The sequence below is a fragment of the Xenopus tropicalis genome, chromosome 2, assembly GCF_000004195.4.
Source record: "Xenopus tropicalis strain Nigerian chromosome 2, UCB_Xtro_10.0, whole genome shotgun sequence".
Classification (NCBI taxonomy): domain Eukaryota; kingdom Metazoa; phylum Chordata; class Amphibia; order Anura; family Pipidae; genus Xenopus; species Xenopus tropicalis.
This window is the reverse complement of record NC_030678.2, coordinates 25,524,078-25,550,256: the sequence shown is the minus strand read 5'-3', so window position 1 is coordinate 25,550,256 and position 26,179 is coordinate 25,524,078. Positions and strand designations below refer to the sequence as shown.

General features: G+C 39.4%; 1 protein-coding gene across 9 annotated transcripts in view; it reads right to left on the bottom strand.

The window, feature by feature from the left end:
• The window catches only part of robo1 (roundabout guidance receptor 1), a 665,579-nt gene that overhangs the window by 5,329 nt on the left and 634,071 nt on the right, over window positions 1-26,179 (bottom strand). For 5 of the 9 annotated variants that reach the window (XM_012956257.3, XM_012956256.3, XM_012956260.3 and 2 more), the window contains 8 exons: window positions 23,405-23,447; window positions 18,740-18,894; window positions 14,152-14,487; window positions 10,125-10,232; window positions 7,968-8,112; window positions 6,581-6,826; window positions 5,328-5,737; window positions 3,347-3,520 (listed from right to left, as the gene is read on the bottom strand). In XM_012956257.3, coding sequence (XP_012811711.2) covers window positions 3,347-3,520; window positions 5,328-5,737; window positions 6,581-6,826; window positions 7,968-8,112; window positions 10,125-10,232; window positions 14,152-14,487; window positions 18,740-18,894; window positions 23,405-23,447 — 1,617 coding nt within the window. 9 annotated transcript variants of the gene reach the window in all.

The following is a 26,179-nucleotide window of genomic DNA, read 5'->3' as shown; positions in this document are numbered from 1 at the left end:
TAGGGTTGATTCACTAAGAATGAGCGCTATTTATAGCATGCATTAAAAATTTTATCGTGTCTTAATGCATGATTCACTAAAAGGATACTTGTGTTAATTTAGATGCGAAGCTGTTTGTGTTATTTAAGTCGCAACGACTATTTTCGTGCGGTATTTGACGTAACGCAAGCTAATTAACTTAGCGCACACAAACTGATGCCGCGTGCGAAACAACGCACGCCATATTAGCCATACACGCCATTACTTTCGGAAAACTACTTTTTTTGAAAATGCCCATTTCCCTGCAAACTGGTGGCTGCATCACTCTAGGGCCAACACAGACTCGAATAAATCCCACTGCAAAGTCCAAATTGTGTTGCCAAAAGCTCATGAACTGTACTTTTCTATAATTACCGCCTGCCCCAAGTAGGTGTTAATTTTCGCACAGACTAATGCGATATTTAACGTGTTTGTGAATCATGCATTAGTGTTATTTCTGCGCGAGAAATAACGAAATGTGTTAAAATGAACCCATTCGGTTATTTAACGCACGCTATTTAACGCACGCGATATGCGACTTAACACATGCGATAATACTTTAGCGAATCGCGCGTTTTTTTGCGTCAATTTTAACTAAAAAAAATTGAGATATGCGTTGTTGCACTTTAGTAAATCAACCCTATAGTCCTTTATTCCTCTCATAAAATATCCATGACTCCAACTATAATATGCTCATATGAATTCATAACACATTAAAGAGCAACACTGACTTTGGGCTTTTTTAACCCAACTTAACTATGAAACTATGTACTTTTGCACAGACCAAGTGCAATAAACTCTTCAAATCTGATAATTTTCCAACAATTCTCACAAACGGAAGCCAAGACGTCCCACTTCAATTTCACATTTTGTTTAATGTGCTAAACATCTGATATATGCTTGAGAGCATACACTCAGAGTCAAGATATTAATGTAGACAACCACTTATCCCAAAATGACTTGAGCTCATCACGCTGGTTGCTTTGTAGTGATTTACCCCCCCACCCCCATCAAGTGCTGCAATTCACTGTCAGAAGAATAAAGTATCTCATAAATGTTCTCATAGCGACTGATAAGAATCCATAATATTATACTTTCATATGATAATGGAAAATGGTGGCCCCTCTTTGAAAAATTGCTGACTGGTAATGAAAATTGTAATCAGATTGCTGTTGCTAGGAATCGAAAGACAGACAAAGATTTCCATGATGCGTTCGCCTTAAAGCCAAGATGGTTAGAAGTGAAAACTGTTTCTAGCATAAACGTCCACAAAGCCGGCAGGTTGGCCTTTTTCCAGGAAAACAAAGTGAGAGAGAAAGAGAGGGAGTAAGGAAAAAATAGAAGTAAGAGAAGGTTTAATAAAGACTCTGCCACCTGAGGCATTTTCATTAAGGGTTCTTCTTCTCTTGACATCATCACAATGTTTGCATTTTGCTGCTTTCCTCTCCGGGGAATACAAGCATTACCTTTTCAGCGGGGATCAATATTGTGTGTGAAGGCATGAAAAGAGATGATTAGAGGTTGCCGTTTTATTTGCTCAAAATGTGTTTGAAAAAACACCTTAGAAAGAGTTTTGATTGCATCTGCTTTCCACCCAAAAATTCAAAAAAATGCATTGTCTTCTAAAGCCAAGCTTCCGATGGGACTTATATTAAAATATATATATATGCTGGCACTTCAAATAATAAATCTTATATAAATAAGGTCCAAATGAAAAATATCATGCATATTTATTGCCTCTAGCTGAAGGCAATGGCAGTACATGACTTGAGTGATCTGTGCTTAACCCAGTAAAGCTAAGCTAAATTGCCAGGAATTATGCAGAAGTAATCTCCTTATCTCTAGCAATGAAAAGGTTAAAGAAGCCTCAGTCTCTGTTACCGCGATTTCAAATGTCATGTGCATGACTATACAAAGGGGACCTACAATTGTGCCGTCATAAATATTTCATTGACGACTATATGACTTTTCCTGTGTTCAAGGATGGAACCTTAATTTTATGGGTACAGAATAATGATAAGCCGAGGAAAGTAATAAGTCAGGGACAGCCATCGCTATGAGTATGTGGCAGGTGTTAGCAATAAAGATTTATACATTGATCTTTGGACAGATAATAGGAAATGTAAGGCTTTTGATTTTTTATAGTTACTGTTTTTTAAATAGCTGGATTTCTTCCGCTGGCTACAAAACAATATAACTAGTTACAGGCGCTAATTGGCATACCACCTTAAAAGGAAGCTTCAGTTGTAGGAAGGAAGTTTATCTTGATTGGGCCAGAGAGCATACAACCCAAAAAGATAGCACATCTTTTTGAAATGAATATTGGTCATTAGGATAAGAGAGAGTGATATTCTGAGACAATTTGCAGTTGCTCCTCATTTTATATTATCTGTGGTTTTTGAATTATTTAGCTTCTAGTTTCACTCTTCTTGTTTACCTGCAACCAGGCAGTGGTTTGAATGAGAGACTGGAATATAACTAGGAGAGGGCCTGAATAGAAAGATAAGTAATAAAAAGTAACAATAATAATAAATTGTGTGGCTGCTGGGGTCAGTGACCCCCATTTGAAAGTTGGAAAGAGTCAGGAGAAGGCAAATAATTTAGAACTATACAAATGTATTTATAAACACTGGGCAAACTGGCACCTGGGCTGTAACCCATGGCAACCAAGGATTACCAAGGAAGAAATATCAGTTACTATCTGTCAGTAATTTGTTGTAGAACTTTTCTTACTGATAAGGTAATATGGTAGAATTTGGCAACATGGCTGCAAATTGTAATATATTGTTTGGTAGCAAAAGAGCACTTAGTGTCGACAAAAGGACCATCAGAATAATTACATTAATGTAGATTGCCTATCATTAATACAGTGGAACGCTTAATCCTTATGTAATTCATAAATTGATTTTTACAAAATATATATTTATATATAAATGCCATAATCAGAATTAATTAGTTAATGGACTCCAGTAATAGAATTAAACTAATCCAATGAGGTTCCTTTTATAGTCAGTAGTTTCTTCCTACTCTTACATCCCCTTGGAAGGGTAAAAAAAAAAAATCAATCAAAGATTTTATAATAGATATCTGATTTTTTAGGAAAAATATCTGTAAAAAGTTTCTTTATAAATGTAGAAAGCAATTATGAATGTAAAGTAGCGTTACCAAATCAAATTTTTATATAAAATGTCCATTTTGCATTTTTTTTAATATAACAACAACCGTGGGTAGGTTTTCAAAGACAAAGGAAAAACGTTATCTCAGGCCACAGTATTAATAGGATCACATTGTGATAAAAGCCTCGGTGTTACATTGAAATGATTCTCACCATCTGTGTAGACATCTTTCCGAAGATGTCCCTGCTGGTGTTTTTGTTTTTTGGCAGGACGGCTTTTCTGTATGACAGCGGTGCTCATGTTGCTGTCTGTTGACACTGGGCTTGTTGGTCTTGGACAGTGAGACGCGTGGAAAGGTCTTCGACCTGGGAGGCAAAGACGCGACACTGTAAGTCAATATACAGTTGTTAGAGATTAGGAATGGCCCATTTGTGTCACTGCAGCTGTTGTTAAACAACAAATCCCAATATCCCCAAGCAACAGCTGGAATGAGAGGCTGAACACCACCTGATAGCACTTGATACCTCCTCTATTTGGCTCAATCTTGATCTTACGATCATATGAACTCTGTCTTGATTTGGCATCCTGTCTTATTTACTATGTAACCAAACTCTGTTCTTAACAACTCTCTACTGTATATAAGATATTGACACAGTTTAATAATGTGTTACATAAAACCCAACACCAACATATTAATTTTGTGTTGAGCTGGGCTTGCTCTTTTTAAAACAACCCTGTAATCCACTGACCTCCACAACCTCAGTATTTAGATGAAGAAAATTTCCTGCTTTCCTAGTACAGGTATGGGACCCATTATCCAGAATGCTCAGGACCTGGGGTATTCCGGATAAGGGGTCTTTCTGTAATTCAGCTTCAACCTTAAGTCTGCTAAAAAAAATAATTTAAACAGTAATTAAACCCAATAGCTTGTTTTGGCTCCAATAAGGATTAATTACATCTTAGTTGGGATCAAGTACAGGCACTGTTTTATTATTACAGAGAAAAGGGAATCATTTAACCATTAAATAAACCCAATAGGGCTGTTCTGCCCCCAATAAGGGGTAATTATATCTTAGTTGGGATCAAGCACAAGGTACTGTTTTATTATTACAGAGAAAAGGGAATCATTTAACCATTAAATAAACCCAATAGGGCTGTTCTGCCCCCAATAAGGGGTAATTATATCTTAGTTGGGATCGAGTACAGGTACTGTTTTATTATTACAGAGAAAAGGGAATTATTTAACCATGAAATAAACCCAATAGGGCTGTTCTGCCCCCAATAAGGGGTAATTATATCTTAGTTGGGATCAAGTACAGGCACTGTTTTATTATTACAGAGAAAAGGGAATCATTTAACCATGAAATAAACCCAATAGGGCTGTTCTGCCCCCAATAAGGGGTAATTATATCTTAGTTGGGATCAAGTACAGGTACTGTTTTATTATTACAGAGAAAAGGGAATCATTTAACCATGAAATAAACCAAATAGGGCTGTTCTGCCCCCAATAAGGGGTAATTATATCTTAGTTGGGATCAAGTACAGGTACTGTTTTATTATTACAGAGAAAAGGGAATCATTTAACCATTAAATAAACCCAATAGGACTGTTCTGCCCCCAATAAGGGGTAATTATATCTTAGTTGGGATCAAGTACAAAGTACTGTTTTATTATTACAGAGAAAAAGGAAACCATTTTTAAAAATGTGAATTATTTTAATAAAATGGAGTCTATGGGAGATGGCCTTTCTGTAATTCAGAACTTTCTGGATAATGGGTTTCCGGATAAGGGGTCCCATACCTGTATAACCTTTATAAATTATATACAATCAGTATATCACCAAGTTTTAATGAAGCTTTATATTAAAAACTAGGCTAAGATATAAAATCTATGATATAGAGTGTAATGGACCATTTCTGGTCAAAATGCTTAAGGTAATTTCCAACAAGTGCCTCTATCAAAGAGCCTCAAGCTCCAAAGTCCTAAATTATGGAGAAAGGGGTTAATCTCTGGGAAAGTAAAAGCTATTCTCTATGGCAATTAACTGGCATTATTAATAAATGACAAAAAGACTATTACTGTTCAACCGCTCCTTATTGGGGTTTTTCCTGAACAAACTTGTAATCATTTTTCAACAGTAGTTTAAGTCACTTGTCTCTGTGTTACTCTTTATATTAGAAGAATAAATCCCACCTCCTGCTGCTTCCTGCATTTGATGCCTTGCTACTTTAAGCCCAGCATATTCTGCGGCTGCGGCGACAGCCTGTGCAAAATCCGCATCCGTGAAAAATGATCCATCCGATGAACTGACACTGGAACGTCCACTGGAAACATTGTCTTCTTCAGAAGCTGAGCCCCATCCATTGATCATGGAACCAGTCACAGAACTTTCTAGGTCTCCAACACTGGAAGCAGGAGTCTGCTCCAGGCCACGTAAAAGAAGTCTGCGACTTTGCATCTTGGTGACTTCAATTTCCCCATCATCCCCTTCCTCTTCAGGAACATCAGTATCCATATCGGAGACTATTGGTCCAGAAATATAACCATATGTATGAGGCGGGGAAATGGGCCTTGGAGGTGGAGGAGGACTAATTTGATGACGCCTGCATATAAAAAAAAAAACTTTTTCTTACAATATAATATTTTTGAGACATCAGCAAATCATATAGTTGGTAGTGTCTCTTTAGCCGCAGTAGACTAAATACAGGGCAACCGGGCCTGCCTAGCATTTATATAGGTGACCCTGTGCATAAAGGGCTGTTAACTGCTTCCTCAGAGATCACAGTGTGTGGCTTAGTTGAAAAGGATTCAAAGATCAGGTCTGCAACTAATTTCAGGGGCCCTTTTAAAGGAGAATTAACCCCCACACAGGCAAAAAGCCTCCATAGACTACCATCCCTGCTCCCTCCCCACAGAATCTATTAGATGCAAAAGTGTCCCTGTCTATAAAGCTGACCAATAGATGCAGAGTAGCGCGGCTTAATTCCCAGGTGCCATCTTCTAGGTCTTTGGATTTTATTCAGAAGGTTCTGCCCCTCAGCAAAGTGAAAGAAGATCCAAAGATCCAGAAGATGGAGGCTATGAACCAGTTGCTCTACTTTACATTTATAGGTCAGCTTTACAAACAGCTATGGGGAGGGAACAAGGATAGGGGCCAACGGAGGGCAGTCTATAGGGGTTTTTGCCTGTGCGGGGTTAGTTCTCCTTTAAGTAATAAGTATACATTTACCCACAAACACACACAGAAAAAACTAAAGTAATTATGGGGCTATTTCACAAAGGCATTTAAAGGCATATGGGTACTAATGGTCACCAGTTTCTTAACCTTATCACCTCTATCTAGAGGTGATAAGGTTAAGAAACTGGTGACCATTAGGGACATAGGGGTTTAGAGGTGGTGAGAAGGAGGCCTTACATAAGACTTTGTACTAGAGGTAGCTGTTTACCTTCTTTCTAGCTGATGCTGAGTATGACCGATCTCCTCGGGACAGTCCTGAAGCATTGGCTGGAGTTCGTCCTGAGGTGATGGGGTAAGAGTGGCAGTGGACTGATGGCTGTAGGACACAGCAGCCGGAGAAGAAGCTGCTCCTCTAATAGGAGGTGTGGGACCCCTTTCATCTTCCTCTTCCAGTTCGTCTTGCTGAAGATACATTCTTGTAGGTGGTATTGGGCAAGGTAACTCTCTGTCATAGCTACAAGTTTATTTAAAGACAAAGCAAACAACTGATCATTACCTTACTTCGGCATACGACATGGTGACCAACCAACTTCTGCTGTAACTTATTCCACAAACACACTGTCACAGGAAATCCTTGCACCAAAAAATTTCTATGGCCCTATTTGTTTGGAAAAAGAACTAGCCTATGGATAGCCTCATAGATGTGAAAACAGTGTGTGCAATGTGCATACTCATAAAACACACATATACACATACAAGTATATGAGAATGTATCAGAAACATAAATACATCTTCTGTACATGATAGGACAAGACAACAGGTCTCTCTAAAACAGCGATGGAAACAAAGGTGAATAACTCCGTTTGCTGGAAAGTTACATCTTGGACCACAAATTAGCCTATATTATGGCCTTTCCAAGCCCCAGGTAACTGGTTTGGGTGAAGAAGTGGATGAGGTATACATTCATTTAGGAAAATGACAAAGCAGGCAGGCCTATGACTAAGTACCCCTTTTAGGTACGAAATGCGTAAAGCTTTGTAGCATTATGTGTAAATGTAAATAAACTTTATTGATTTTATTGCTTTACTTGAGCTACAGTAAGACTTTTTTGTGATCCGGAGTGCCTGCCTGCTTTGTAGTTTTCCTACATTGGCTCCCTAAAGCTGAAGGTCTGGGGCATGAGCACCCGGACCCCTAATTACTACGGGTAAGAATTCAGCTTCACACACTTAAGGCCCCCATACACGGGCCGATAGAAGCTGCTGATATCGGTCCCTTGGACCGACTCGGCAGCTTATCTGCCCGTGTAGGGGCAGAAACAAGGGGCCTGCCTGACCGATATCTGGCCTGAAATTGTCCAGATATCGATCGGCCAGGTTAGAAAATCCAGTCGGATCGGGGACTGCATTGGCTCGTTGATGCTCGCCAAGCGAGCGGATCTTACCGTGTATGGGGACCTTTAGCCCTATATACTTTTTTTTATTTTTTAAGATATACATTCATTTACCCTCAAAACAATTAAGATAATGTTTCCATGTATGGAACATGTACCTATATACATTCCATTCTCAGTCCTCTCCAACTCAATACAGGTAAAAGGGGGCACAGAAGCAGTAAGTATGGCACTGGGTTCTTATGATTATATATCCTATTACCTTTCATCTGCTGACAAAGTGTAGTCTTCAGTGGCACCATGTGGTGGGGGGTGAGCAGGTGGTGGTGGCAAAAGATCTGCCCAGTTCATGCCAGCCTGCTTTGATACTTTCGGGGTACGAGTACTCTTCTTATGACCTTGGCTCCCTAGAAAATAATGGCAAAAATAATATTTATTATGACTTCCACAATCTCACTTGCCCTGTACAGAAACACATTTTTTACACTTAAAACAACAAATATTAATCTCTGGGAAAAATAGAATAGGGATAACCTAGGCAGCAGCAGATTCATTATGTTAATAGCTAATAAATACCTAAAAAGCAATAAAGTCAAAAATGATTTTTACAAGCAACAGCATTTACAGTGATCCTACTCTAGCAATTAATTGCATTATAGATTATCATCTAAAATAAATGAGCTGTAGACATATTTTCTCAAGTGCATTTTTATTATTTAATTGCCATGACCTAAAATACAATATGATCTCGATATGATCTATTAATGTTTCACTCTTGCATTAAGCCCCTGAATACATGTCATTTGTACTTGTCCACCATTGCTTGAGGTGCAATTAAATTATTTGTTCCAGTGAGAAAAGTTAAACTAGTCTTAATTTGATCATTCCCATTAAGAGTTTTGATAAATTAAAGTTTATGAGATTTCCCTCTCCCTACGTTACTACGTTCTGGCTTCGTTCTGCACATATTAGGATTAATCTATAGCAGCCAGAATTGTGCAAAGTCTTGAATGAATGTTCTCTCAAAAGACCTACACAAGACATACAGCTGGGAGGCATCAACAAGAATGAGATCTGCAACAGCAGGGTGTGTGACAGGGTAGGACTGCCTATCCTGCTAAGGGGTTAAGGCTAGTGGGAATAAGTATGTAGAAGGGGAGGGTGGTGCTAAATGGGGATTTGGACTGTTAGCAAACAGGAAGGGCATCAATTTTGTTGAAGAAAAATGTGTCCTACTTATTCTTTGTTTTTAAATGTTTTTGAAGCCAGTTGTGTTGGTTGTCACAAGTGAGAACGGGCAGTGGGATACGTGGGACACAGAAGAGGAAGGGGGTTAGGTAATAATGTCACAGCCAATGGGGTCTCTGGCAATGTAAAGAGTTATGGAAAGGTTGAGGATACTCAGGTGAGTTATGCAGTAGGAGTTAATGGGGACCTGTCACCCACACATAAAAAGCTGTATAATAAAAGTCCTTTGAAGATTAAACATGAAACTCAAATTCTTTTTGTTAATTAAATCGCCTATACCTGTTATAAAAAGGCATAGAGGCAGGGCAGGCAATATACTGTATGATTGACAGCTCAGGTTTTTTATAACAATTACTTTAACTTTCCATTCAGCACTTCCCATACATCACCTACACGGCAAATGCATAATATTTTGGGGTGATACAAAGCTTCCCTTAATAACATTGCACACAAAATGGCACCGACCTGCTGGCTGTGACTACTAATTCCAAGACTGAAGGGAAAATAAATTCAATAATTGAAATAGTGTAAGTAAAGTTTATTTTGCTCTATTAACCTGATTCAAAAGGATTTGTAATCATTTCTTAGGGTGACAGGTCCCCTTTAATGGTAATTTCTTCTCTAAGAGCAAAGGGGTCCCTGGGTGGTGGTGTGGTTACAGAGGTAAGGCACAAGGCTGTGGGTACCTATCATGCTGGTTGAAAGAGGGCAGCTGGTGGCTGGTACAGTTACTTTGCAACTTAGTGCCAGGGACTTAGGCAAGGCTGGAATTAGGGGTAGGCAGAAGAGGCACGTGCCTACAGAGCAATAGTAGGGGGTACTGGGCATGTACCTCTTTTGCCTAACCCTAGTCTGGGCCCTTGTTCCCCCACTGCCTGCATATCCCCTTCTCAGGTCAGTCATGTTTTGCTATCAAGGTATATGTTTATGTGACAGGAAGTTATTGTAGGTAAAAAGGGGGTGGGGGAGAAAATCCATTGAAGTCGGTACCCATTTTTCTTCTACATTGAAGTCTATGAGCATTTTTCCATGGCAAAACCTGGCGAAAAATGTTGTAATTTTTGTAAAAATGGGCACCTACCTTAAGGCCACTGGCTGGGGATCACTGATCCAGAGGAATCTCACAAGACGCACACATACTTATACAGACCTACAGTAGCAAAATACTCACCAGATGTGCTACTTCCCCGGTCTGAGCTGTTGTATGACCCTCCGGCATTCTGATCATGGGACTGGTTGTAGGGAATGGTGGAAGGAATGGTGTCCGAAGCTCGGTAATCTGCAACAGGGGACAGAAACACTGACACATAAATTTGTAATATTTACAATAACATTATATTAGTCTTCCTATCTTCCAACCACTGACGGCCCCTACACCACCGTCAATATAAAAGGAACTCATTCAGCCATATATCATAACATTAGACAAGCCGCAATCTCTCTTAGATCTGCTCTCACATTACGCAAAGCCACTGTGGGTTGTGCACAAATACTTCAAAAGACCTATATTAAAACCAGTGTAATATAAGGAGATGCTTCCCAAGCAACTAAGGTGAAGCAGCACAATACAAAACAATCTAATGGTCAAAAAAAAACCCAGCTCAAATATATAGATATTTCTGTTTAATTTTGAACTGGGGTTAGTATTACTGCTGTCCACTGTTAGACTAAAGGCATATTCTCTAATCAGTGCAAAGGGCAGTCTGCGGCAGGAGGTTAAATGTGCAGCAAGGAGATAGTTCTTGGGTCTTTGATATATTTGGTAATTGTGTTTGCTAGGAGTTATATTACACTGAAAATGTAATTGACTCATTTGTTACATTCTGCCCTCAACTAAACAGGAGTATGACCCCCAGCATTAAAGGGGAACTATCATCAGTATCAAGCTATTTACCTAATACAGTCATAACGGCATAATAGAGTTTGCTGTTCCATGCCAGCGCAGGCAGGGAATCCTTCTCATTTTATTCGTATCTCTCTCTGCTAATAATGCTCTAAAGTAGCAATGTCAGACGTACGTCCCTCCAGCTGTTCCTGAATGACCACTTCCATCAGTCAGGCAGCCAGCAGGAGTTATCCTTCAGCAATATCTGGAGGCCATGTGTTTCAGATAATGCCTCTAAAAATATCATTAAGTTTAGAAAGGCAAAAAAAAAAATAGCACAGAAATGGGCAGTGAAGTTAATAAGCTTGTGTCACATGAGCGACATATGTTGCCACAAAGTGACCCCTGCTTTAAGGCATGCCGGTGGAAAAGAAGCTGCTGTGCGGTGATTTATCGGTCTTGCAGGCCCTTGGGTCTGGGGGTGAATATCCCCTGTGCCTTATGTAACAGTTGAAAGCAATTTTCCCCATGATTGTTAGCACTGCGTGTATTGTATTGTCTTTGGAGCGGCTACATGCTGTCAACTATGCTTCTCTGAAAAGAAGGATCTTCAGGGAGTCCTTGAAGGTCTGCAGGAAGGAACAGAGCCTGCTGGGAGGTTGCAGGGTGGCATTCATACAAGTAACTGATACAAAAGACTGTGTTGTGGCTGGACTAGCATTCATCCAACAACAATATCATTTACCAAAGGGGGAAATATGCATTCATGTTTAACAGAAGCCCAGTAAACAGGGTTGTTTTTAATTGAACATGCGCTTGGTACATTTATAATAATAGCTGGGTTGGGCCATTTCTATGTTCTGGGAAAAGTTTATTTTCCTCATAAGTCATATTTATCATTTTAGAATAAATGTTGGTGATTATTACAATTTTTGCCCACTTTAAAAGAGGGGTGTAAGGATAGATTACAAAGAGTGGTGGTAAATGGAAACGTTTTCTAATTGGGCCAGTGTTGTTAGTGGAGTACCGCAGGGGTCAGTCCTTGGGCCTTTGCTTTTTAACTTGTTTATTAATGACCTGGAGGTGGGCATAGACAGTACTGTTTCTATTTTTGCTGATGACACAAAATTGTGCAAAACTATAAGTTCCATGCAGGATGCTGCTGCTTTGCAGAGCGATTTGACAGAATTGGAAAACTGGGCAGCAAACTGGAAAATGAGGTTCAATGATGAACTTATGCACTTTGGTAGAAATAATATAAATGAAAGTTACACACTAAATGGTAGTGTGTTGAGGGGCTGCCACCTTGGAAGCCCCCACCCCAGCTGGGACAGGTGTGGATCCTTCACCCCACACTGGCAGGGATCTGGCCTGGGTCAGCGGGGCCCACCAGGTTTTTTCCTGGTGTCCTGCCTGCCCAGTCCAACCCTGAGTATAATAGTTGGGCAATAGCTCCCTGTATGTAGTGTCAGTTGAGACTCACAGGTGCGCCTCCTCCGTGCTACACCCCACGAAACTGGGTCGTATGCCATGTCGCATTCTTAGGGGGTGAGGGTGAAGAGCCGAAGTTGCTGGTAAAGATCCAGGGTCGGCGGGTTTGTCATTATTTCTCGATTTCAGTTTAAAGCACTATTCTTATAAAAATAAAACCATATAACTCTTTGGAAAATACACAGGTCCTACAGTGAAACACAATACTGACGCAGCCCATTCTGGGCAGCAAATAGAATGGGTTGTACAGCTGCGACAGAAACAAAGGCTCTATTTGGAACATCGGCAGTTTTATTATGGAACCAATCATATATATTTCATAGTTCAAAGTTGGCAGCGTTCGGTCTCTCTGCAGGGACGGCACATTTGCAAATCGTGTTATTAAAGCAAATTGCACGGTTCTGCTGCCCTGGGCCGGAAACAGAATCAGAAAACCCATTTTCCTTGTTCATAAACATGCCCTCCAATGTTCACGGTGACAGTCCCTTTTTCAGTTGCTTTTGGGCTGGATTCTGTTTTGAATTTCAGCAATTATTTATAGATTGCCCAAGTTGTTTTTTTTTGTCTTCAAGTGGCTTGTCAATTACAATAGGCACAGCCCCCCTGTTATGTACAGACTCCTATATGGAGCGAGCGCAGTAAATTCACCTGCATGTTTTTCTTTTTCTAGAGGATAATGAAGTCTCCGTTAGACATGAAGATTGGGATTGTGATCTATGTTTAATCAGATGTTCTGATGACTCTGATTGTATTGTATCTTCCTCATGAATTAAATATGTTCTCCGGCTCCCAACCAATCCCTTACGCTCTCTAGCATTTAGATCAAATCTTTCTGTATTCATTCTCTTATATTTGATTTTATTTTATCAGCGGTTTATTATTTGCTCGACTAAATTCAGTTGCAAAGGTTAGCCGAGTGCTAATTAACTTTGTGACATTGTTAATCTGCTGCTGCTTCGGAATTTACATGCATAGTAGTACAATGATTCTGCCGGGGCTCGGGGAGAATAGGAGTCGCCGCTCGCCGTTATTAAAAAGATCTAAAGCCGAGATCCCCCTGAAGACTTCACCTTCCAATAAAAGTAATAACAAGCAGAGGCAAACAGTGAGCACTCCAGCTGTACACAAGAGAATTTAAAGGGACATTAATACAGACATATTAGTTCCTGCTAGGGAAAGGAGCAGGCGGTGGTATTTGCAGACTTTATTTAAAGGGACAGATCGTCTGATAAAAAGGATCTGTTTTACAGATGCAACAACTGACGTTACAAGCAAAGAGGCTAGAATGAAATCATGTGATAGAATGACAACTTATTTTTTCTAGTGGATTAGTGGCCCAATATTTCACTGGCCTGGTTGGTAAAAGGTACTTGCCAGTAAATCTGTAATAACTAGTCCTCTGGCCACCGTACTACCCCTGATCTGCCTCCAAATCCCTCTCCCAGCTAGTCCATCTACCCCGCACTATTCACTTGGATGGTGATGTCACAGCTCCACCGTATTGCGTCATGACCCTGCCCCTGACATAATTGACCCACCCCCACCATGACCAGTGTTAGAAGCTACAAAAGGTGGGAACTCTACACAATACTAGATGGCAGATGATTACAGTGATGGCAACTACTTTTTATTTAAGCAATTTTTAGGCTTGAGAGGGGTAAATTATAGGGGGCTGGGTTGTAGCTCTCTGCATGGAATACATATCAAAGATTATTATTTCTATTGTCTTCTTGGATCAGTGTGTCATACAACTAGAAATTATGTTGGTCACTACCAATAATGTTGCAGAATTAATTAAATACCAGCACCCTTATTCCCCAAACAAATGATATACAGTAAAAAGTGCAATAATCCCTGTGATAGAAGCAGACATTTCATTCACCTTTGTTGATCTTGTTTTGCTCCATGATGTTGTACTGCATTGGGGTAACATCCGGTTTCTGTTGGCACGGGGGTTTCCAGTGTTTTTCATCCACATCACCGGCAGACGTGTTGATGTTGTTGCTTATGTTGGACTGGATGAGCTGAGTGGTGGCATAAGGGGTGGGCTGGCCGGCAGGATTGACAAACCTCCCATCTTTCAGATTGGGGCTGTTGAAGGTTTTCATCTCATTGATCTTGTTGCTTAAGTCTACATCCCCATAAACAGCCGAGTCGGGCACCATCAGGTTTGTCTGCTTGCTGTCCAACTGGTTGTTGTAATTCGCTATGCAGTCAGCTGCTCCAAACAGGAAAGAAACAGAGGCTTAGTCTAGAATTTCTAACACGTCAATATGAAAATATAAATCTTAAACTTTTGTGAAAACCCTCTTTAAAAATAAAGTCCACTACCCAAGTACAAGAAAAGAGCTTCTTAATTAAATGGTGTTTTTTGACAAGTGCCAACCATTAATAATTCAGACTCTGTATATTTCATAGTATGTATGTCCACTGCATTGTATGGATACCTTGAGAGTTACTGTATTATGCTTTCATAAAGAACCTGTTTATCAGTGTTTTTCACACGTGCCTGAATGGTACATGGGGGATGTTATCCTGGCATATGAATGCTCATGGAGCAAGCCAAACCCTGCAAGGGTAAACTGGGAATAATGAGGAGGGTTCTAGAAAGTAAAAGGAACAGCCGGCCCAATCAGACTAGTTGGTCCAAGCCATGAAGCCGGATGTCCTGCTAGATAATTCACTGTTTGGGATGTCCTACACACCCACAGAAGTGTAGAAACTGAACACTAGAAAACAAGTATCAATATAATGCATAGATACCAGGATATACAGTATAGGAATGCGATCCATTATCCAGAATGCTCAGAATTATGAGAAGCGCATTGCCCATTAAGTCCATTTTACCCATCTTGGATTCATAAAAATGATTTCCTTTTCCTCTGTAATAATAAAACAGAACCTTGTACTTGATCCCAACTAAGATATAATTACCCCTTATTGGGGGCAGAACAGCCCTATTGGGTTTATTTAATGGTTAAATGATTCCCTTTTCTCTGTAATAATAAAACAGAACCTGTACTTGATCCCAACTAAGATATAATTACCCCTTATTGGGGGCAGAACAGCCCTATTGGGTTTATTTAATGGTTAAATGATTCCCTTTTCTCTGTAATAATAAAACAGTACCTGTACTTGATCCCAACTAAGATATAATTACCCCTTATTGGGGGCAGAACAGTCCTATTGGGTTTATTTAATGGTTAAATGATTCCCTTTTCTCTGTAATAATAAAACAGTACCTGTACTTGATCCCAACTAAGATTAATTCTTATTGGAGGAAAACAATCCTATTTGGTTTATTTAATGTTTAAATGATTTCTTTGTAGATTTAAAGTATGTAGATCCCAATTACAGAAGACTCATTATCCAGAAAACCCCAGGTCCTGAGCATTCAAGATAACAGGTATCATACCTTTATATTGGCAATGGAAAGGAATCATAACTCAGTATTCCAGACAAGGCTTGGTTAACAGAGCCCAAACTCAGTCCTGCTGTGTGCCGGATCCCTGTTCCTTACACACATATATTCTGTATAAGCCCAAACTGAACCTAATTTCCATGCCTTATAGTCATGCCTAAAATGCTGCTAATCAAACCTAGGTTTAATATGGAAATGTCCTTTATATTACATTGACTTTTAATGCCTGTCCTATGATTAAATGTAATTAAATCCCCAAGCTTGTCATTTAAAATGTAATTTAACATGCCTAATCTAGTTTTTCATTCTTTCAAATAATTTACCTAAGCGCTTCATTTAAAAAATATTATATAGGTTAATTAAAGCTTGTGGTACAATTACAAGTTGTGAAAGTCTGGCTGCCCCTCTCCTGTAAAAACCCCTGGCTAATTCACCTATAATACCACAGAAATTAACATATCAAATTTCTGTCTTAAATCTTGAACCCCGGGGAAAAAAAAATAACATTCTTTTATTACCAAAAGCGCAGGCAGTACCTTGCATCCATTTAAGACTGATGAGAATTATGAAACAATAAATCAGGGATAAATCTATTTTTTTAGGTATTTGAACACATGTTTAGAAAATTAGGTATGTAGTATAGGTATGATTTTTTTAGTAGACCTAAAGTATTGAGATACAGGTATGGGACCTATTATCCAGAATGCTCGGGACCTGGGGTTTTCTGGAAAAGGGATCTTTCCATAATTTGTATCTCCATAACTTAAATCTGCTAATAATCATTTAAATATTCAATAAACCCAATAGTATTGTTTGCCCCCAATAAGGATTAATTATATCTTAGTTGGGATCAAGTACAGGTACTGTTTTATTATTACAGAGAAAAGGGAATCATTTAACCATTAAATAAACCCAATAGGGCTGTTCTGCCCCCAATAAGGGGTAATTATATCTTAGTTGGGATCAAGTACAGGTACTGTTTTATTATTACAGAGAAAAGGGAATCATTTAACCATTAAATAAACCCAATAGGGCTGTTCTGCCCCCAATAAGGGGTAATTATATCTTAGTTGGGATCAAGTACAGGTACTGTTTTATTATTACAGAGAAAAAGTGAATTATTTGCTTATAATGGAGTCTATTGGAGATGGCCTTTCCGTAATTCGGAACTTTCTGGATAAAGGGTTTCCTGATAAGGGATCCCATACCTGTACGATTTATGGAAAGACCCCTTATGTGGAAATACCCAGGTCCCAAGCATTCTGGATAACAGGCCCTATACCTGGATTTTTAAATGGATAATAGGGCGTCCCTTCAACGAATTCCATATAATAATACATGCTTTATACTCACTCAGTGCTCCACTTGTCCAGCTGTGAGCGGAGGGTCAAAATGTATTGAATTTCATTGATGCAGTTGTGCCCTTGATGTTGCAAGGTCAACAGTAGAAAGAGGGTAATCAGTGTTTAGGTGACATGGGGAGACTTAGAGACTTCACCCAAGGTTTTTGTAGCTTGGTGGACAAGGGTCAAATGTTTCTCCAAATTAGTCCTTTTAATGGGAATTGCTTGAAGTGCACTGGGTCCCTTCTGGAGATTCCCATTAAAATGAATGGAGGGGTGATTTGAAGTGTTTTTTCCACCAAGTTACAAAACACTGATTGTCCTTGTCTGTTGACCTTGTAACACCATAGATACAGCTGCTCAAATGACTATTGAGACACTACCAATGGCAGTTGGGCAAGTAGACCATTAAATGAATATAATACATAGCTGCCTAATTCATGTGCAATAGGATAACATTTAAGCAATATTAAACCTATTTATTCAGCCCAAAGCCTATCATGGTTTCATGAGACTCAAGCACTGTTGGCACAAGATGATTGGAGGTTAAAGAGGATGTTCTCCTTCAGTCAAGTATCTTAATATGAACAGGCCCTGTTCAATTGCTTTCATTTTGTAAAAATGTAGTTTAATTCAGTGAGAAAAAGTTATTTCATGGTTTAACTCATGAAAACTTATGGAAGAGATTCAATTTGAGGAGAAAATGTTTTTATTGGAAATTCAGTTCCAGTCCATAGACTTCAATAAAGTTTTTGAATTGCATCTCAAATTGGATCTCGTCCATGAGTTTTCACGTTAGACTTTATTCTCACTGAACTGAATCTGGCCCATAATCTTCAATCAATAAATTTACCAATGAAAGCAGCACATCAGAAAATCTTCTATCCGGACTGGGGGTCGCTGATGTACGGAAGCCCAAGAAGGTTGTTTCGGAATTAAGTGCTACTGAGCATGACTTTCCTTTCCAGCTTCCTTTGCATGTCATTGGCCGAATTATGCCAGCCAATCGTATCAAAGCCATGCAAATGAAGCCTAATGGAAGTGCCATGTATAGTAGCACTTCAATGCCTGCACTTCCTTTTCCAGCATCCTGGAGCGATGGAGCTGCTTGCTGGTAATTGTGTAAACAATGGAATACCTTACAGCAATGATCAGTGGCTCAGGGGCAACATGTTGCTCCCCAACCCCTTGGATGTTGCTCCCAGTGGCCTCAAAAAAGGCACTCATTTTTGAATTCCTGGCTTGGAGGCAAGTTTTGGTTGCATAAAAACCAGTATAATTCCAAACAGAGCCTTTTGTAGGCTGCCAGGCCACATAGGGGCTATTAAATAGCCAATTATTGGCACCCCCAGGAACCTTTTCCATGCTTGTGTTGCTCACCAACACTTTTTTCATTTGAATGTGGCTCATGGGTATAAAAGGTTGGGGATCCCTGCCTTACAGAATGAAACCCAATTGATAAAATATTCCTATTTTGATACTGCCTAAATATAATAACAAAATAAACAAATTAGTGAGAAATATGTAAGAAACTGTGACTTTCCTTCTGAAAGGTTTGCTTGGAATTAAGAATACACAGCATGATACTGCCAATAATTATAAATGCACACGGGATGCACCATTGTCATAACTTTGCATTTAGAAACCAATAGCCCCAGCCCCATGGTGCCCATTCTATACCCAATCGCCTCTTCTATTGATCTAACCTGGGCGGCTGTAAGTGGCGAGGTTGCTGTCGCTGTTGCCATTCCCGGAGGTGCAGCAGTTGATGGGGCATTCGTTGTGATTGTTTCCAGTGTTTGGCCAGGTATCTGCGAGCCACGGCTGATTAGCAGTCTCAGAAATATTTAAGAGCCCAGGCCTACAAGTAAAGAAGATGGAAGACATTAGATGAAAGCAAACTATTAAAACAAAATGAATGTATTTATAGTTAACACTGCAATAAGAAGGCCAAAGGCTCATTTATAAAAAAACATACTGTAAAATCTAGTATGGAAAATCCCGCTGTGTTGGTGCTGAAATTCTGGAAAGGGTTAGCTTTTCCTTTCTTTTACTAAGATGCCTTAAAGTAAATAAATGGGGGCAGACTTACTAAAGATGGTTAATGAATTTAATTGATTTTTATGAAACCGATCCAACTTGATGATCAATTCAAATGGCCAGCTAGATAAAACAGCATCAACAGCAACATGTCCTGGTAAAGTTCATACAATCTTTAGACATTTTGGGTTCAAAAGTTGAACAGCTACATCTCCTGGCAAAACTTCTACATTCTTCAGCATTTTGGGTTCTAGGTTTCAGCAGGTGCATTTCCAGATAAAACTCCTACATTCTTCAGACATTTTGGGTTCTAGGTTTCAGCAGGTACATTTCCAGGTAAAGCTCCTACATTCTTCAGACATTTTGGGTTCTAGTCCCCGAAGATGCTCCAACATTTAGACCAGTGATCCCCAACCAGTGCTCGTGAGCAACATGTGGCTCACCAACCCCTTGGATGTTGCTCTCAGTGCCCCAAACCAGGTAGTTATTTTTGAATTCCTGACTTGGGGGCAAGTTTTGGTTGAATAAAAATAAGATTTCCTACCAAATAAAGCCCCCTGTAAGCTGATAGGGTGCATAGAGGCTGCCTAATAGCCAATCTTAGCCCTTATTTGGCTCCTCCATGAACTTTTATGGTGCTTGTGTAGCTCCCCAAGTCTTTTTACATTTGATTGTGGCTCACAAATAAGAAAGGTTGGGGACCTCTGATTTAGACAGTGTTCCCTTTATATCATAAGCAGTTTGCAGGTATATAAAAACATTTGGGCTTATTCATCAACACTGCAAGAACAGACATTCCTAGCATGCAATTCATGCCATGAACATTTATTTGGCCACAATGTTTAGAGAGATCCTATCAGTGTAAAAAATGTCATCATCTAGTCTTTTAATCTGTATACCAATGGCCTATGGGTGTCATGTATAGGTCAACCAAACACGCATAGGATGACATATTAGGTAGTGAAAAGTAGAAGGCCCATAGCAACACAAGCAAGGGACGGAGTTTTATTTCATAAAAATGAAGTCACATTTTAAAAGAGAAGCCTCACAAAGAGAAGCCTGAGTTTTACGACGGTTAAGATATTTCAAAGATGCTTTGGAGACCCATAAGCCATTTGGATTTGCAGCCAGAGCAATCCGAGGATTATACAGACGCTACAGTTTTTAGGCCATCTATAACCCAGCAGAAATGAAACCCACATTTTACAGGTTTGCCTACCCAACTCACCTGAGACCCAATTAAGGAAAAGATTTATAGGCAACAAAATGCTGCGGTGTTCTGCCCAACGGGGTCGCTAACAAAGGCGCTGAGCTTTGTTGATATTGGCCATGGAGCCAACCATTAAAGCCAATTAAATTAATGCCTGTAATTGTCTATGTTTTAACCCAAAGTATGCACAAACGCAGCTAGTGCCACCTTTGTACAATAAAAAATGTAAAATATTATTCAAGGCCAATTAGACATGTATGCCATAATGCAATACTGATCCGTTTAAAGGTACAGGTATGGCTCCTGTTATCCAGAATGCTTAGGACCTGGGGTTTTCCGGATAAGGGGTCTTTCCGTAATTTGGATCTCCATAACTTAAGTCTGCTAAAAATCATTTAAATATTGAATAAACCCAATAGGATTGTTTTGCCTCCAATAAGGATTCATTACATATTAGTTGGGATCAATTACAAGGTACTGTTTTATTATTACAGAGAAAAGGGAATCATTTAACCATTAAATAAACCCAATAGGGCTGTTCTGCCCCAATAAGGGGTAATTATATCTTAGTTGGGATCAAGTACAAGGTACTGTTTTATTATTACAGAGAAAAGGGAATCATTTAACCATTAAATAAACCCAATAGGGCTGTTCTGCCCCCAATAAGGGGTAATTATATCTTAGTTGGGATCAAGTACAGGTACTGTTTTATTATTACAGAGAAAAGGGAATCATTTAACCATTAAATAAACCCAATAGGGCTGTTCTGCCCCCAATAAGGGGTAATTATATCTTAGTTGGGATCAAGTACAGGTACTGTTTTATTATTACAGAGAAAAGGGAATCATTTAACCATTAAATAAACCCAATAGGGCTGTTCTGCCCCAATAAGGGGTAATTATATCTTAGTTGGGATCAAGTACAAGGTACTGTTTTATTATTACAGAGAAAAGGGAATCATTTAACCATTAAATAAACCCAATAGGGCTGTTCTACCCCCAATAAGTGGTAATTATATCTTAGTTGGGATTAAGTACAGGTACTGTTTTATTATTACAGAGAAAAGGGAAATCAGTTTTAAAAATTAGAATTATTTGCTTATAATGGAGTCTATGGGAGATGGCCTTTCCGTAATTCGGAACTTTCTGGATAACGGGTTTCCGGATAAGGGATCCTATACCTGTACCACAAATGATATGATTGTTTTGAGCACTGTACTCTGGATAACTTCAAATACATATGATACAAACAAAGAGCAAGTGTAAAGGGCACCGGTACCATATGATTACTAAGGAGCTTTAGCTGTTTCCAGCCGAGGTACGGAAATAAACACTGCCTACATGAGTGACCCAATGGCTTAAGAAGCTTCAGGAAAGAGTTTGGGAAGCACTTAATCTGACACACTGGGGAACGGAAAATAGGTTAATGACATACCAAGATAAAAAATAATACTTATATCCACTTCTAATAGCTGGAACGCATTTATTTTTATAGATTTCCTATTATAGACGTGTAGATTTAACTTATAGACAAGGCAGTAGCCAAACAATACTTTCTTTGGCTACTGGAGCGCGTGGGCATGAAGCCGGAGCTTCTAAATAAATATTAGGCTATTATTATTGCTAAACCCCAAACACTGACTTGCAGAAAAAGAGCAACAAGAGCGACATTTCTGTTCTTCATGTAAAACAGAGTAGCAATTAGCTAAAAAAATCAATATTTGGATCTTAAACAGAATAAATGAGCCTTGTGCGAGCATGTTTTCTCCTTACACATATAATTACACTACAGCTGATGCTTATCGCTACACCTTGGCTAAACTTGCACTTTAATTACTGATTATTAATAAAAACCGCTGTCAGATGCTGAGCGCTTGTCCAACCCCTGTCGCTGGTTAGTATATTCTTGCAGCTCTTACTGAAGGAGCCTTTGGATTCCGAGTATAGGAATATGCTATAGTGGTGGCTATCAAAGTTGTTTGGTTCAAGTTTAATTTGAAGCTCAGACCTTAGACTGTTCTGCCCAACTCTTACCCATTCAAGATGGGCTTTCAGGTATATCTAGGAGAGAAAATGTCCATTCTCCCCAGCTCGTACTGTAACTGCAATTCAGGTTGAGCCCCCCATTCAGTCAGAAAATCACTGTACTATAGTGACATATTTCAATTAAAAACAGATGAAGCTAAGTCATGAGCAGCATTTCCACTGCCCCTCCACGCTTACCTTTAATGTGCCGGAGGGTGGCTAGGAGGGGCCGCATTTAAAAAATGGAAATTCAGCTCTTAAAGTTATTAGGAGCGGCTTTTCCCCACGGCCTGAGCATTCTGGATAATAAACCCTATACCTGTGAAGCATTAACAGGTACAAGTTGCTCTATAGCAGCAACAGACCAGTGGAAAGATAAAGCTAAAACATAGTTGCCCCTGAATTTGTGTATATATATATATATATATATATATATATATATATATATATATATATATATATATATATATATATACTTTTTTTTTTTTTATTTATATTTATTCATTTCAATTCTGGCAAAAACTTGTATTTATAAAGCCAATGGCTGAATATCAGTCTATCCGCATATTAATGTAGTTCATGCCAAATACATAAGCAGCACAGATATGTTTATTTGCCTCTGAGTGCGGGAGAACAATTGTTATGAAGTTAAACTAGCATATAATTGGAAAACCAAGACAGAAAATACAAAATATATATCTGGAGTGTGTTATCTACTAATGCAAGGTGCCTGTATTCCTACTGATTCTATTCCAAGCCAGCACTCCCTTCCTTGCTAAAGTGCTCCCTCTGCTGGTGCTCCTATAACAATACACTCCATAACAAACACAAATACTATTGTCTTTTATGCAACGTAGCAATGGCACTTCAGATCAACTTCATCCTAAAACAAGGCTAAGATCTTCATTTTCATTAAAAAAAACAAATGTGCATTCAAAGAACCAGTGAAGACTATTTCAGCCATTTCCAAATGGATATGTTGAAACTGAAAATTTAAGAGATTCAGTAAAAAAAATAAGCCTGCGGCACATTGTTTCCCATAAACTGAGACAACAAAGGATCAGCAAAGCGACATCAGAACAGACATATTTACTCACCGGCCTGCGCTGCTTACAGCTTCCCCTCCTCGCTGGTACGCCACTAAAAAATAAACACACACATATGATATTATTAGCAATAATAATAATATTAATATTAGCATCCTTCATTCTTATAATAAATGATGTGTATTAATTAAAAGGGTTGTGATGAGCAAAGGCTTTTAGTGAACATGTCCCCGCTGCACCCACAGAATCATATCAGACACAACTGTAGATTCCCCAGTAGGAAAGAAGCGATGAATCTTGAAGATTAAGAAGAGAAGCAGAAAGTAAGACAGACAGTTCTGATGGATGATAAATAACAGGGGATCTATCAAACCGCATAAGGGCAGAAGCACGGATCAGAATTTGCCCATAAACTAGCCTTCTCCTAAAATAATGGAACTGATGGCACAAATGGCGTTTTGATTGCTGCTACTTTCAAGGCAAAATAATACTGTACAGGTATGGGACCCGTTATCCAAAATGCTTGGGACCTGGGGCTTTCCGGATAAGGGATCTTTCCATAAATTGGATCTCCATGCCTTAAGTCTACTAAAAAATCATTTAAACATCATTTAAACCTATTAGGATTGGTTTGCTTCCAATAGAGTCATTATATCTTAGTTGGGATCAAGTACAAGGTACTGTTTTATTATTACAGAGAAAAAGGAAATAATTTTTAAAAATTAGAAATATACTCTTATAATGGAGTCTATTGGAGATGGCCTTTCTGTAATTCGGAACTTTCTGGATAATGGGTTTACGGATAAGGGATCCCATACCTGTACTGCCAATGTGCTCTTGTTTTATTCTGCACAAAATCCATACTTTTTTCCATTATTGTAATAAAAATAGATTTTTTTTAAACATTCTCCCAGGACTCCACGGACTTGCTTAAAGGAGACGTTCACCTTAGAATGTGCTTTTAGCATGATGTAGAGAGTGATATTTTGATGCAAATTGCAATTGGTCTTCATTTTTTATTATTTGTGATTTCTGAATTATTTAGCTTCATGTTCAACCCACCAGTTTGGAATATTTAGCATCTATCTGGTTGCTATGGTGTTAATTACCCTAGCAACCAGGCAGTGGTTTAATGGGAGATTGGATAAAAAGTGATAATAATAACAACAGTGTTTTGACTGCGGGGGTCAGTGAGCCCTATTTATAAGGTAAAACGAGTCAGAAGAAGAAGGCCGATTACAAAGTTAAGAATTGGCCATAATAAAACTAAATAGAACTAAAAAGGGCTCATTTAATACCACAAGTACAGTGAGGAACCGCACATAGTTACACTCAGTGCTGCTGCGTCTATTGCCGCAGGGGAACTCGGAGGTACCGTTGCCTGACTAGGCAGTAGTGCTAGGGTTCTCCCAGCGCCCTGTGTTACCAACTGCAGTTCAGTTGTGCTGAATGAATAGGCCCCACGCATTACTTGCAAGCCGAATGATGCCAGATGGGCTTTGAAAATATTCGTCTAATTTTCGATAAAGCACACGGAATTGTATTCATTTTGGTAAATTGCTGCAGCACAACTGCGTCAGACTGCTGCTTTGTACGCTGGAATTCTAGAGAAAAATTCTGCATCGTGGGAAAGAAAACATGGCGATTGCACTAGAAAACGGCACTTTGCTCACTGCCCTTGCAGATGTAAATAAGACCTCATGAGTTGCACATAGTAAGCTCCTCCCTCATTGTCCCTGGGTTTAACCTGGGAGACAGAATCTGGCTAAATATTAGGGATGCAACAAACCCAGTTTTTTGGGTTCGCCCGAACCCCCGAATCCACCCTGATGGATTCGTCTGAACCGAATCTGGATCCTAATAACCATATGCTAATTAGGATCTGGAAGGGTTAAAAAAAAATTCCCCCCTAATATTATCCCTTCAGAATGCTAATTAACATATGCTAATTTATGCTAATTAGGATTCGGTTCGGCCAGAAACATGGATTCGGCCGAAACCGAACCCTGCCAAAAAAGGCCCAATCCTGGTCGAATACCAAGCCGAATTCTGGATTTGGTGCAACCCTACTAAATAGCTTCTCCCTCTACAGAAACAGCTCTGAAGAAGGCAGGAGAGGTTATTTATGAAGGCTCTGGGTGCAACCACTACAGCACTAAGGGGGGGGGGGGGGGCACAATCAGTCCCCACCCATAGTGCTCCCCTTAATAAGCTCTTGCATCCGGGGTCTGCACATTCTCCATCGAGAGCGAGGGCAGGTAAATCGGATCCCCCAACCCCACCCCAAAGATGCCAGTTCCAAACCAAACTGGCAGTTTAGATTAAATCAGAACCAACCCACTTTAACTGATATTATTGATATTTAAGTATTCAGCTGGGACTTGTGTTGGTAGAACGTAAAGAATTCCCAATTGCAAATAACTGGAAACTCTTATATAGGGTGCTGGCCTTGCAGCCTCCATTTCTGCACATTATTATTAGAAATGCTGATTTTTATTCCGGCATGCCATTAGCAGAAGGGGTTAAAGGGATTAGCATGGGGTAGGGGAATGCTGATGGATTCCGCAGCTCTGCATTTTCTAACTAGGAATACGTTGAAGGGAAGTCAAATTGGGCTCTTTAGAAGAATTCCAAGCCGGGAGGCTGCAGAGCAGAGATAACTGCCGCCACTGATTACAATAACAGGATTAAGACTAAGAGGCAGCGCTCAATCTCTCACTGAAGTTAAAGCCAAGCAGGGGAGGCAGCCGCCGGAGACGCCACACTCCGCTAGCAAAATGCTGCCTTGGCACAAAACTTTCCCTTTTTTTTCCGGAAATAATCTCA